The sequence below is a fragment of the Sander lucioperca genome, chromosome 16, assembly GCF_008315115.2.
Source record: "Sander lucioperca isolate FBNREF2018 chromosome 16, SLUC_FBN_1.2, whole genome shotgun sequence".
NCBI classification, from domain to species: domain Eukaryota; kingdom Metazoa; phylum Chordata; class Actinopteri; order Perciformes; family Percidae; genus Sander; species Sander lucioperca.
In genome coordinates, this window is record NC_050188.1 from 20,428,060 (window position 1) to 20,442,189 (window position 14,130).

General features: G+C 39.7%; 2 protein-coding genes across 4 annotated transcripts in view; one reads left to right on the forward strand and one right to left on the reverse strand.

Moving 5' to 3' along the window:
- The window catches only part of ctnnal1 (catenin (cadherin-associated protein), alpha-like 1), a 50,524-nt gene extending 44,232 nt beyond the window's left edge, over positions 1 to 6,292 (forward strand). The window contains exons 12-19 of one of the 3 annotated variants that reach the window (XM_031323115.2): positions 1,125 to 1,162; positions 1,251 to 1,301; positions 1,657 to 1,811; positions 2,158 to 2,206; positions 2,802 to 2,858; positions 3,866 to 3,985; positions 4,746 to 4,829; positions 5,156 to 6,292. In XM_031323115.2, coding sequence (XP_031178975.1) covers positions 1,125 to 1,162; positions 1,251 to 1,301; positions 1,657 to 1,811; positions 2,158 to 2,206; positions 2,802 to 2,858; positions 3,866 to 3,985; positions 4,746 to 4,829; positions 5,156 to 5,326 — 725 coding nt within the window. In that variant the 3' untranslated portion in view covers positions 5,327 to 6,292. Of the gene's footprint in view, positions 1 to 1,124; positions 1,163 to 1,250; positions 1,302 to 1,656; positions 1,812 to 2,157; positions 2,209 to 2,801; positions 2,859 to 3,865; positions 3,986 to 4,745; positions 4,830 to 5,155 lie in introns of those variants that run through there. The other 2 variants (XM_035993090.1, XR_004895368.1) reach the window with 2 other exon arrangements.
- A 550-nt stretch (positions 6,293 to 6,842) lies between these two features.
- On the reverse strand, positions 6,843 to 9,274 carry abitram (actin binding transcription modulator). The gene is made up of 6 exons (XM_031323119.2): positions 9,077 to 9,274; positions 8,857 to 8,908; positions 7,838 to 7,967; positions 7,668 to 7,744; positions 7,515 to 7,584; positions 6,843 to 7,233 (listed from the first exon to the last, which is right to left on the reverse strand). Exons 1-6 carry the CDS (start codon positions 9,156 to 9,158, stop codon positions 7,096 to 7,098), a joined length of 549 nt encoding a protein of 182 aa, XP_031178979.1. The 5' UTR covers positions 9,159 to 9,274; the 3' UTR covers positions 6,843 to 7,095.
- Between the last annotated feature and the right edge of the window lie 4,856 nt (positions 9,275 to 14,130).

Genomic DNA, 14,130 nt, shown 5'->3' on the forward strand with positions numbered 1-14,130 from the left:
TACAGGCAAAATGTGCTGTCAATTACATTTTAGCCTGAAAGAATGAAGTTCTCTGAAAAGACCTTGGTGAATCATTTTGCCCCTGAACACTTCAATAGCCTTAATGAAAGTTAAAGTTGAAGCAAAGCAAACAGCATGCAAGCACATATCTTTAAAAAATGAATCATCATAGACTGTGGGAAGCATTTTGTAAAAGGAACAACGTCAGTGCCATTAAACAGGCATGCATTTATTCCTCCTCTGTCCTCCCTCTCTCTTTATTTTTGTGCCAGTTACCTGAAGTGTACAAATCATGGACAGCACCTTAACTGTTTGTGACAGCTGTGTCCCTGATACTGTGAGACAATTTGCTGCTATCCACTGAACCAACTGCTGCTACTATCACTTTCAATTTTATTATTATGCAGGGTATTGCTGCACTTTAGGCCCACTTGGCCTCCTTGTTACCTTACACCTTTTTTACATCTATGTATTTATTACCTGCACCAGGACCTGAGTTCTCCTTCCTTTTTGTATGACATGTTCTGGAATGACAATAAATATCCTTATCCTCACTGACAGCCCTGTGTGACTGCATCTTCTATACTATTTGTCCATTTACACACAGATCTGTGTTTGTATCAACCCCGCGCTTTCACACACTGTAAGCCTGAGAAATCTCAAAGACAGGGGAAAGATGTTTTGGCATATGTTTTGGATGTGGTTGCCCTTTAAGAATGTGACATTCACATAAAACCCAGTAAACATTTTGAAGTGCAGCTCAGCAGGTTGAAAGGATCCATCCATCACGTGTATTCTTGTGAAGCCAAAATGCTGTTTTAAAGTGTTATATTGACACTGTGGAGAGATTTGCTTTTATTATTTTCTCTTAATCTTCCTCCATGAACATGACAGTAGAGTTTATTGTCCCTGTAGTCAATTGAAACAAACTGTGCTCATGTTTATGATGAAAGATAAAAATGTGTCAAGGGTGGACTGTGATAAAAGCATAACAATTTTAGTACCATAATTACTGAGTCATTCAAAAAGAAATAAAACGTTAATATTTTATGCTTTTTTTTTATTTTATTTTTTTACTTGTTGCCTTGTGTATAATAATAATAACAATAACTCTCTTCTCCTAGGAGACAAAAGACCCTATTTGTCACTTCCCAGACCCGGGGTGAGTGTCACACCATCCATCCTCATGAATATTCCAATGATCCAATGGTTTGTAATCCTCTGATTAAAGCCACCCTCTTTTCCCACAGAAACACTCAGCTAACTTGAAGACTGCCAAGGCTGTCAAGTTGGATGCAGAGGTAGCATACACCATAAACTCCTCTGGCTTTCAGCACAAAACATCACGACACATCCTGTACTCTGTTCTGACAGCAGTATATTCATCTCCAGGAAACTTTGTGTCACTCGCTTGCAGAACTGATGGTGTTCGCATATTAATGAACTGTGATTTTGCCAGGCTGGCAGTTTCTCACATGCTGTACCACCACAGGAAGCAGGATTATGCTTATTATAGAACTTTTTATGGTGTTAACCAATACAATTTAACAAATACAAATAACCCTATTTGCTAAGATGAGTTTCTAAAATGACATCCATCATATTTCAGTCTTTCCCGCATGGAATTACTTAGTGTGTGTTTCTGTGTGCGTGCAGGAGCAGACAAGCATGGCCAAGCTGGGTCTGGAGCTCCGTCTGCTGTCGTCGGACGTGGACACAGAGGTGGAGAAATGGGAGGAGCAGGAACACGACATCGTCCGACAGAGCCAGAGCCTGGCCAGTATGGCCTACAACATGTACCTGTTCACCAGGTGACTGAACAGCACCACACACTACACAGATATGCACATGCTGCAATTGAACCGTTACATTCATTTCAGAGCTCAGTATTGTAAAGCCTCTTAAGCATCCACAGGAATCTCTTTAGAGGCTTACTGTTAATGAGATTCTCGAGCCCCAATCTATCGATATTTACCAGGCTTAGTTAGAGGCACTGACAAAGTTGATGTGACTATGACTCATTCTGACAATAAAATCGTTGCAATCCATCTAAGTAACAGTTTTTGTTGATTGCTGTGGATGTATTTTATCCTCATCCATCTCTCTCATTCTTGTTTCTGTTCCTCATTTTCTGTGTTTCCCAAATTGATTCCCCAGAGGAGAGGGGCTGCTGAAAACAACGCTAGATCTTTTTCATCAAGCTGAGGTATGTGCGTCCATATCGGCTAATCTCTTGTTCGCTCCACCTTCTGTTCTTTTTTTCCTGCTGTTTTATCGAAGTTGCAAATGCATCTGTTGTTTCATTAAACATAAGACATAATGTGGCTGGCAGATCAATAGGTTAATAAATGCGAACATCCCTTCATTCACTTTCCTCTCGCATCTGATAGGGCATGACTAGTAGAACTTATCATTATGATGAAATTATAGTGCTGTGTGTTCCTGGCCACATCAGACACATGAGGTGATAACAAACAAGGTTGCATGGAGGAGTGTATCTTTTGAATTGGGATCATTGCCAATAATGTGCTGTAATTTGTAGAATCAGGGCCTAAAATGTCAGCCAGGATTTATTCCATTTGGGGTGAGCGAGGGGGATAAGAGAGGAAGGGGAACGAGAGGGGAAAGAGACGGGAAGGCATGCTGATAAGCAAGAGCCGTGAAAAAGTAAAATCTTATAATTATTTACCAACTGTCTGGTGTTTTTTACAATTGCACGGCTTCCTGGTGGAAGTTAAAAGAATTATAGTTTTGCCTGTATTTGTTTTGATTTTTGTGTTTTTTTCTGACTCATTCTCAAGGTTTTTTCTGAAGAGGGGCTCCAGCTGTGCTCATCTCTCCGCACTTTTTCCACTCAGGTATATACCAATGCAATGAACGCACACACACACACACACACACACACACACACACACACAGGCACCTGAGCTCCCACCCACGTTATGCCTCTCACACACATTCACACCCATATCACCCATTCTGGCATGCCGCGGTGCCAGGTCTGCCTTATAAATCACACAGCGAGAGCAGGAAATTAAGGCTGTCACACACTTTCACCATCCTCCTTTCCTCTCTGAGTTGAGATCCAACAAACAAACAAAGCCTCAGTGCTTTCCTTCCTCTTGCCCTCCACCAGCTCCTTCCCCAGGTCCTCCAAGTGTAATTTGTCACCACTGCATTTGTGGGTCGGTATGTTTGTGCATATGTGCATGTGTGCAGGGGATGAGGGTGGAGGAGTACACTGCGACTGCCCAGGACTAATTCATAATCAGGAAGCCCGGCTCTTCAACTTGCCTCACGCTTTCAGATTAATTATATCAAACAAAGTCACGCTAATGGAGTCCCTCTGTCTCACCCTCCACTCCCATAGTTCTTTGGCACCAAACACACTTGTAGCACACCTGCATTGCCCTCATTGGAATTATGAGCTATTTATGCAAATTAATTGTAATTGAGGTTCAAGAAGTTTTATGTACTTTATGTCAGTCATGAGTAGTGCTGTGCTGAAAAAAAAGCTTGTGTTTTTAGGTTGCTGGTGGCATGTAAGTAAAGTAGATTGATGGCCCCCGTGACTGAGATTGAGGGATTAACCCAGCTGGATAACAGACTTAAGCAGTAGATCATGACCTGGCTGTTGCTGATGGATTACATCAAGCTACAATAAATTTAAATTCATTTCACCCTCCTTTTTTTGGCTTTTTGTGATGCTTGATTTGTGTTTGAACAAGAGCATTGTAGATCCCGTCCAGTACATCTATCACTGTCTGTACATATTAACTCAGTCTCCCTGGATAATACCATCATAAACCATCTCTGCTGTCCTGAAAGACATCTCTCCCTCTCTCTGTCTTTCTCTCTGTTCCAGCTGGTTGATGAGGAAAAGTCTGTGGTGATGACAGAGATGGAGAAACTGTTGGCATTATGCCAAAAGCTGCAGATGGGGGCCAAAACTCCTGTACAGGGGAAGACTGCCACCTTCCAGAAGGTACTCACACTACGCTTGTGTGTCTGTCTTTTTGTGTCTGTTCGTGTAAACACTTTTTATCAAAGAATATGACTTATGTCTTGAATCTGTTTTATTTATTAGAAATCAAATTAGTAACATCAAATTAGCAACATCAAATTAATAACATCACATAGTGTGTGCACAACAGACATACTGTAGTTTTTTTCTTAAAGCGATAATAAAACTTAAAAAAAGCATCAAAACTACATCCCCAACAACAGACGGGCATCAATGAAGCACTGAGCACACAATAGAGCATGACTAACTGCGTTACTTCATTATTGGCTACGGCATAATAGTTGAGTGATTCTGCGAGTAACACCATTATCGAACACAGGGCGCTAGATTAATGAATGTCTGTGAGGAATTAATGAGCATCTTGAGCTGCCTTAGGTCACCTTGTAATAAAGGCAAAGGTTGAAATCAAAAGGACAGAATGAAGAATAGCGTGTTCTCGGCTGATTAATGAGCATCTCTTTGATATGTATTGGCTCCCGTCTCTCTGTCTCTCCATCCTGATTTTCACTTTTATCATTCGTCACTAATGGGAGAGCGTGTGTCTGCCAGGGGTCGGTAGAGCACTGATTACGAAACGTTAAGTTAAATGCTTGTGTGTGTGTGTGTGGTTGGTAGGCTGCTGGGTTGAAGTGTTTGTATGCTCTTGTGCAGCATTTGTATCCAATGTGTATCCATGCTACCCCTTGTAAACATGTTAATAATTTTATTTCTTTGCCTCTAGGTGGAATCATCCATTCAGATAACCAGAGGTGTCTTGACTGTGGTCCTCTCCCTCCTTTCATTCTGCAATAAGCTGAATAAAAAGGTGATTAAACGGGACTCATTACTAACTGGTTGGCACTTGTAGTAGCTTGGCAAGCTACATGGATATCTACCAATGCAATAGATTTTTTTTTGACCACTTAGGGGCAGTGAAAACAAGCTGTGAACATAACATGGACATATTCATCATAGTAGCTTGAAGTATATTTTTCTTTATTTGCACATATATAAAATAGCATAAAACCAGATTAAAGAAATAAAACAAAGTAACAACAGAGATCAAAACTTTCAAAAGACGCAAGCTATTGATTTTTTCATTATATTTCATTCTTTTTATTCTTCTCCTCGCCATGCTGTGTCCATTTGCAGCACAAGTCAGAGAGGAGTAGCCTGGGTTCCCCGCAGGACTGGAGAGAGAGGCCGGATGAGTCAACACCTGTCAAAGAGGAGGGAGCTCTCAACAGCAAGAACAGCAACGGCTTTGGCGTCAAATCCTTGGAGCAGCACATGGCCGGTCTCAATCTCCTGGAGAGCAAATAATCCAGGAAACAGTCACCTCCTTTGTCCACTATTCTCCCTTGGAGCAGCACATAGCCAACCTCACCTTTCTGGAGAACATGTAAAATCCAGGAAATACTTCACTCCCCTCATCCTCAAGCACCCACCAGAGAGTGGGCTAGAGCAGTGTGGTGAATATGGTTGCCTCAGGTCAGTCAAAGTTTGTATTTGCTGTCTGAATGATGGTTTACAAAGGAAAAAGCAGATCCAAGCTCGCTGTGCCCAGGGGCAGTTTTAACCCAGGGTAGCTTGTTACCTGAAGCACCAGTTCCACCCCAGCCCACAAAATGGAGACAATCAGCCAACACTATGAGTTTGCCATTTGCAGTGAGCGAGGGGGCCTGACACATGCCTGATTTTGGAGTCACTTTTATCAAGTCTCTGAATACTGAGTTGATAAACTGATCAGAAATCAGGAAAGAACTCCTCTTAATGCTCATCTTAGCCATACATCTGTCTTCACTGTGTGCCTCTGTGTAACTAGCCTATTTGCTTTGTGGTGTACTGTATACAGTGTACGTACGTGTTGCACATATTAGCCAAATGGGGGGTGAAAAAAGTTAAATGGCAGAAAACCCACCATGCATGATGCCATCATCACCAAACCCTTGTGTTTGAGTCTCTTATGTATCATAGGTTTGTAATGTTAACACTGTAATATTAGATGTAGTGGTATTGATCAATGGCATTGTAGTCATCTCACTTGGATAAATAAGTATTTTAAAAGTCAACCACTCCATATGATGAATGACTACTTTCCATACAGTTTGCCATGGAATCCTAGTAACAAAATCACAATTTAATGCCAAATATGATTGTCTTCATGAAGACGCTGTGATCTTCAGCTTGCTTCTAGTGTGAAATATAAAGCTCTTACACCTCCAGTGCACATCACAGGAGACTTACTTTTATTTGGGCCTGGTTTTTCCAAAAAAAAAGTCAATTGATCACTAAGATGCTTTTGGGATGTCAGGACCTTACTTTATGCTGTCCTGTTAATAAATCATATTGTGTGTATAGTTTCTCACAAAATAAATGAAAGAATTCTGAACTTACACCTGTGTCAAATGGAGCCTTGAAGTGTATTTGTTATGAAGACTATCATTGTGAAGCTGCCCTTTAGGCCAATATGTATTAAATGATATATACACACAGTATGTATCCTAGGGTAATGACTTTGGTACTAGGTGAGGGTGTGATAATGACTGAGATGAATAACACATTAAGCTTTAGATATGCTTTGTACAGTGTGGAAGCAGCTAAGGATGCTGGGTATTGTAGTGGAGCTACAGATGTGAAGAAATCATAGAGAAATCCAGTTTTGGATCATTATTCTTTTGACAATTGAAAGGTTAAACATGACAAAAATAAAACTATTTTTCTTAAACCACTGTTGATTGTGTTTATTGCATTCTAGAAAAATAATTCAAACTGAATATTAGTTGGGGGTATTAAAAAGACTTCTAAGTAATTTGGCATGCTTTCCCCTATTTTCTCATTTTTCAAATTGGAAAAAAAACAAAACAGAACTTGAACACTGAGTGCTTCTTGAAACTTTCGTTAATTTCTGAAACAATGAAAAACAATGTATAAGCACAGAGTCACAGTGCACAGCTTGCATTATATGCAATAGTCTCTTTAAAGTGACCACACGTTAAGTGTCACTTTCCAGGATAACGTCCTCAGTCTTCACCCAACCTGGTGGGAGTGGCAGAACAGTTTTGACTTCAGGCATAAACGGGGAGCTCTCATCATGATGGTTGAGATTGGGCAACAGTACGTTTGGAGACAACACTCTCAAATTCCTCTCTGCTCAGAAGATTCTCTGTTATGCTCTTGCTCTCCTCAAACTTTGGCAGGATGACAGCGATGTAGCCTTCAGTGAATGGCTGTTTAGATTTGACAGACAAAGCACTATTAAAACATTGTTTTGATAAGATTAGATGAAACTTCAGTGATTGTGGTAGAGAAACTGAACTGTCATCTTGCAGTCAAATCATAGACACAAAAAAAACCCCAATATATTGAAAGTGTTTTTTACATTTATGCCAATGTATGCCCTAATTCAAGAAGGCATTTCATTATTAGAAACATAATTCAATTCACAGAAGTACAAACATAAATGGTATCCAAATATGCACGATAATACAGGGTAAAAATATACATTTACCTTTTCCAGCAAGAGAGTAGGTGTTTCTAAAATACTCTCATTGACCTCGAGAAGACGGCCCCGGATGCAGCTAAAAAGATTATAGATTTGTGTGACTGACCATGATGACGTAAAAGCATGTGGAATGCATGCATAGAAAAACTATTATCTCACCTGTAGATTGTGTATTCAGTTTCATCCATGCATGTTATCCTACACAGAGGTGCGAAATCAGTAACAAACTGACCGCCCTATAATGGGAATAAAATGATTGAGAGCCAAACTGAACACAAGTACACACGTATGCACATAATCCAGAATCATCTGTAGCTTTATGAATTTACCCGCTTGGACTTCCCAGACACTTTATTGTTCAGCCGACTGCAGCAGTTACTGATCTGGTAATTGATGCTTTTGATTGCCCGTCCATTCTGAAGAATCGGGTGAGTCTCTGCTAATGTGACAACGCATAGTCTGCAGAGAACAAACACAAAATCAAAAGTTAACAATATGAGTGTATGTAGGCCTTAGTCACTTATATTGAGTGTAATAGAGGTACATTTAAGATGCACATTTTAATATGGAATATCAAACTTAACATTCAAATTGAACATAGGATAGGGCTGGGTGATATGGAGAAAATCAAATATCACGATATTTTTGACCAAATACCTCGATCGATACCGCAACGATCGTAGTGTTGACTATTGGTGCTTTCACATAATATTTACACAATGAGATTTTAGATAAATAATCATCAGTAATGTGGATATAATGACTAAGTGGGTAAAGGCAAATAATAGAACAGTTACAACAGTCTGGTAAGTTCAGAAAATGACATCACTTTATTGTAATGCAGCCTTTAAAACCAGGAAAAGACAACACTTATGCCATATTACGATATCCAAAATCTAAGACGATATCTAGTCTCATATCACGATATCGATATAATATTGATATATTGCCCAGCTCTAGCACAGGAAATAAAAAAATAAGAAACCCATGTGCACTGTAAAATCCAATCAACTTTCCTGTAATATCACTTTTTTGTGAGGCTTATACTCTAATTGAAGCAGCTTGCTTATATATATATATATATATATATATATATATATATATATTTTTTTTTTTTTTAGTTTGTAAAGAGTTTTTAATTTGTAAATCTTACTATAACGTTATATTGTACTACTAAAAGCCTCTGTCAACCAAACGGAATATTTCCGTTGCGCACGTGTCTCTATATTAATAGTCACTCAGCATATACTTAATTACCTTTTATAATAATGACGTCGTTTTGTAATTATCACCACCTGGTGTAGATTTCACTGTTTAACGCTACCCATCATACCCCTGTTAACGTTACCTGTTTGAATGCTGCAGGATGCAGTGGTCCTCACACGGTTTCCCCTTCATATCTAAATAAAACAACAGACATTTGAACTGAACGCATTATCCGGGGTAATTATGTAAATATTTAGTGCTCTCTCCACCTAAGGTCTCAAGCTTAACTAACGTTAGCTGACTTAGCCACCGGACAGCTAGCTAACATAACATAAGACACATTTAGGTGACGTTTTATTTACCGGCTCTGAACCATCGTGTGTAATATCGGTCGATAACTGAAGGCGCAGTCGCTTCTGTGTCTTTCTGCTCCACGCAGTCCATCAAAAGTGTTCACAACACAGGTTACAAGATAAATTCTTAATTTACAGCAAAGCTCGTCCGCTACTTTGCGTGACGGACATTAAATGGTGTGACAACAGGCGGTCCGTCCCTCGAACAAATCCGAAAGTTGTGTAGAGCACCAAGACCGTTCCGGAGATTATTTTCGCTTGTGGGCGATTGTAGAGGTGAATTTGACTTTAGAAAAGTGCAATACATCAAAGAAAATGTTGCTCTTGTACAATAATGAACTATAAATTATACGATTATTTTCGAAAATGTAAGTATAGATGCATAGGAGAAGAACCGAGCATCTGTCGGTTAGACTGTTCTACCGTTAACGTCAGGTAATTTAAAACTTAATTAAATTATTTTACCATCACCATCTAATTTAGTTAATCTAAACTGGACCTGAATCTCTATCTGCTGTCGCATTCACATCAGCCGTGTGGACATTTGAAGGCTCTAAATTAATCATCTGCTAAAAGTAGTTAGAGTAATTCTCTTTTCTCTGGACAGGTAAGCAAAGATTTTCTAAGGTTGGCTTTGATTGTTAGCGTTGTAAACATCTCAAAAGCATTTCTTGCTCTGCCTTTTTCAACTTTTATAAGTTTCGTAGTGATAGATATTGTCACTTGACACTGCATCCGGACTCCAGAGATTTAGGGGCCCGAGACCTCACTCAAAATGTATAATATTTCAACAGTAACAATATCAACTGAAATAAGATCCTTAAGGCTGCTCCTGCATTATTATTTGTCTGGTAACGTTACTTGTCTTATAGAGCAGTGGTTCCCAAACTTTTCCATGAAGTCACCTAAACTGACACAAATTAGACCACAGACACCCATTTGATAAGATTTTGTCCCTGGGTTATTTTTTTTATTTTATTATATAAAGTGAAACTCATGACCACAATAGCCATTGTGTTACTTATGGATGGAATTAAAATGAAAATAAATGATTCCCCTTTTTGCTGGGGACCCCCTGGAACCCCCTCAAGGAGCCCTGGGGCTGCCTGGACCTCACGTTAGGAACCACTGTTGTAGAGAGGCCCTATGTTAAAAATCTTGTAAAAACAAACAGTGTTTAAACAAATGACCACAAACAGGGGTCAATAACAATGTTTTGCACTTTGCATTTTTTTTTGGGCCCTGTAGCCGGGTCAAGCGATCATGCTCATGCTGTTGAATGCTGTAGTGTTGGTTGCTACCTGGGACACATTGTGAGAGCAGTTATTCCATATTGCCCACTAGGTGGCAGACTACTGCTAACAACTGCAGTGTACTGTACAGTCATGTGATTTACCTCTACACATGCAAAGGACATCAACGTTTATTAAAATGCAAATCCTCTGCATGATGCTGGTACATCTCCATATATTTGAACTAAATTAGCATATCCAGCTAAACACTTTCACATTTAATTATGCATTTGTTTATATGTAAACCAGTTAAACAATATATTATAGTTGCTACATGTAATTTTTTTCGCTAGACTCTAATGACTCTCACATATGCCATATATATATATATAGATATATATATATATATATATATATATAGATATATATATATATATATCTATATATATATATTTAAGTATGTTGAGTCTGCATCCTAGTGGATTATGTAGTATAGAGGTCTGAGAGAGAATGGATGCAGGAATGAAGGACTGTTCCCCTCCCTGGATCTGTGAACTAGACCCTCTCTGACCCAGACCAATCACATACCAGACATATCTGGCTCCATATTGCACAATGTGGACAATGCTTAGGGAAAAATGTTTCAGGGATTGGCATCGGCACGAGAAAGATTAAGTAATGATGACTTCATCTTGGTCACAAAATTGAGAGAGCTGTTATTTGGGGGCACAATGAGTTTTCCTTGCATCTACTCACTACTACCAGGACTCGGAAAGTTTTGCTGTCAAGACCCATCGTAATGAATTTTTCCATTACTCCTCCGTCTGTGGTAGGCCGTGGTTTGCAATTAATTCAGAAATGAAACGCAAAACCATTGTGGAAACAGTGGACACAAATGTCCCATAGATATGCGATCTTGCACGAGACATTTCCAATAAACAAGGCCATCCTTAATATGAATCAGCAACTTTACCTGTGATCTTTTTTTTCCACAAATTTCCCACAGCAAGGTATACAGCTGCTGCTTTTTGAGCAACACGTAGATGCTGGATACCTAAAGTCAGCATTTGTCAGTAGGTCTTCACTCAGAATAGATTCTAACAAAGTTCATGAGGACGTTTGACAATTTCTTATTTCAAATTGTTGTGTGAGAGGGAAATGGGCCTGGTATGTCCTGGTGACCTCCATGGATGTTGGTATTTGCAAGAGTGTGTGTACATCTGTGTTTATCAGTCTGTTCATTGCCTTACATGTATCTGTCAGGCTGTGTACATTCCCAAGCCTTTACTACGTATTGTTGGAATGAAACATTGCTCCCACTCTTCAAGACTCAACTTCGAGGTTCACTGGCTGGCTGTCAGACAGGCATCTCGAGTGTCTCCAGCTGCACAGTGTCTGTGTGTCTGTGTGTGTGTGTGTGTGTGTGTGTGTGTGTGTGTGAGTGTGTGAGTGAGTGAGTGTGTTGCTTGCGTAGCTCCACGTCAGCTATACTGCTACTGCTAGCTAGCAGCCTGTCTTCTTTGGCCGGCTGTTTGTCTGGTTGGCTCCAGCAGTCTTTCCCTCCACATGGAAGTTGTCCATGATAAGGGACGAGAGAAGCTCTAACCAAGAGGGGTGATGCCTGCGTGGCTTAGAGAAAAACAGTTGTTTCTTTTTATTATTAGGACATTGCTTATCCTCAATCGAGGATTTCCTGGTTCGTGGCACACAGTCTGCAGTGTTTTAAGCTAGAGAGACAGACAGATGAGATGTTTCTGTGTTGTAATGCAGATAAAGTAAATAATTGTGAGAAAGGGGATTTCTTTATCTTAAGTGGTTTATCAAACAGTCAGTCAGTACCAGTTTCAGCAATTCATCATTTAAGTAGGGAATTGCATGCAATCCAGGCTCGCCCTCAGTATGTCATCAGTGGATAAAGGTCTAGGAAAATAGAGAGAGGTATGCTGCAGTTAGAAATGCTGCCTGTCTTTTTCCTGGAAAGCATCGAGGCACACACACAAACACACACCTGCATTTGCCATTTAACAGATTGAGTCATACGCTGCCAACAGGCACATTTAAAAACTTCTTGATTCACTGGTATGTACAGTGGGTTTCAATCAGAGAACTGTAATTTCAGGGTAACGTTTTTGAAGGGCTGTCAAATGTGCCAGGGCAAGAATTACATTTTAGTGAGTGTGGTTAATGCCCAGGTGGACTGATCAACATACAGAGTCACAGTGATCTGTTTTCTCGCTTAAAAAGTTTAGATGGGAAATCATGAATTTGTCAGTCAGCTGTCAATAAATGTGCAACATGCAACAGCACAGAAACCCTATAGCTCCTGACCAATGCTGTAAATCTGGTGCTCAGAGGTCCTGTAAGCTTTATAAATGTCATGTCTGCAGAGGAACTGTATCACTCTGATAAGCTGGTCCCATGTCAAGTTATTATTAGCTTTCTCTGTGATAATCAGCAGCCAAAGGTGTAATCAATTATGTCAGAGCTTCTCTGTTATTTCTGGCCTCTCTCCAAAGGCAGCGATGCCTGAGGTTATGAAAATATATGTGTGTGTGTGTGTGTGTGTGTGTGTGTGCGCGCACATGCGTGCATGCATGCGTGCGTGCAAGTCAACTTACAATTCCCTGTAGTTGAAACATTTCATCACAGAAGGGGTGAAGTGAGCATCCTCCCTTAACAGTGATAACAAATTATAAATTAAATACAACTGAAAATATCAGACTGAATGTTGAGCAAGCAAGTGATCGCAACATTGAGCCTTGCTTATATATTACCAGTGGATTTATTGTTACTATAGAAACAAGAACGATGTCTTTAACAGCTAAGTGTTATTTTTCCTTGAACTTTTTGCTACTTTGTTCTGCTGATGGGTTTGTAATACTGATGAACTTACTACAATTATAAATTAAAGATACATTACTTTGCATAAGCAATACAGTGATTGACAGAAAGCATGACCAGAGCCAGTCAGGTACACATCTGCCTCTGAAAAAGTATAAAAACATATATCAGTATTTTAAATATGTGTGTGTCTACATTATGTGTGTGAAAGAAAGGGATTAGGTGTCCCTGGCAGCAGAGCAGGACTCTCCTCCGAGAGCCGAAATGCTCATATATCACTGTTGTGTTATGTGAAAACAGTATAACACAAAACTGCATGGTGGCCAAACCAGTCTCTCTTGGTTCACTTAAACGTTATCATTTGAGAGAAGCAAGGTTTTCACCTGACAGCGATGTCATTTCACTTTGACCTCTGAAGTGTGAGAACAAGGAAGTGGTCTGAACTGGCTTGTTTCAACTGCTGCCTGTCAGTTTGAGACACTGCACTCGTACTGAGTAAATGTAATCTGGATTGTTATAGGATATAATAGTGTTTTGGAATCATTTTATGTCCAATCTGAGAGGTTACAAGTTAGTCGCAAAATGACCAGAGTGACTGGTCTATCAGATCTGGTTACATCAATCACATATTATTTTCTGTCTTTAGTGCCACATACATCTTTTGCGCACAGTTTGACCGGGTGCCCACCCATCTTTACTACAAAGTGCTTCAGACTCATTCGCAATGCTAATTTGTTCACAGCTGTTATCCTGCTTGTCATCAGAGATGAATGGGGTTCAACAGGAGCTGAGTGCAATGGAAAGAACATACACACTGCAAGGTAAGATGCCAAATCCACATGCACACACAAGGAATAATTTACAGGTATTAAGAGGTTTCAGCTTTGGAATTTTTCCCACATGCTTTCTCTTGCCAAAGCCGTTAAATTTAACAAGACTTTTTTTTATGAGACAATGAAAGGGATATGTGCATAGGCTATATATTAAGTC

What these genes read in the sequence shown, in the direction of transcription:
- abitram (XM_031323119.2), bottom strand. Translation starts at nt 9,158, where the DNA reads ATGGACTGCGTGGAGCAGAAAGACACAGAAGCGACTGCGCCTTCAGTT. An exon ending in TGTCTGGGAAGTCCAAGCGG is followed by an intron (nt 7,745 to 7,837) that starts GTAAATTCATAA and finishes TTCCCATTATAG; the next exon opens with GGCGGTCAGTTTGTTACTGA. An exon ending in ACTGAATACACAATCTACAG is followed by an intron (nt 7,585 to 7,667) that starts GTGAGATAATAG and finishes TAATCTTTTTAG; the next exon opens with CTGCATCCGGGGCCGTCTTC.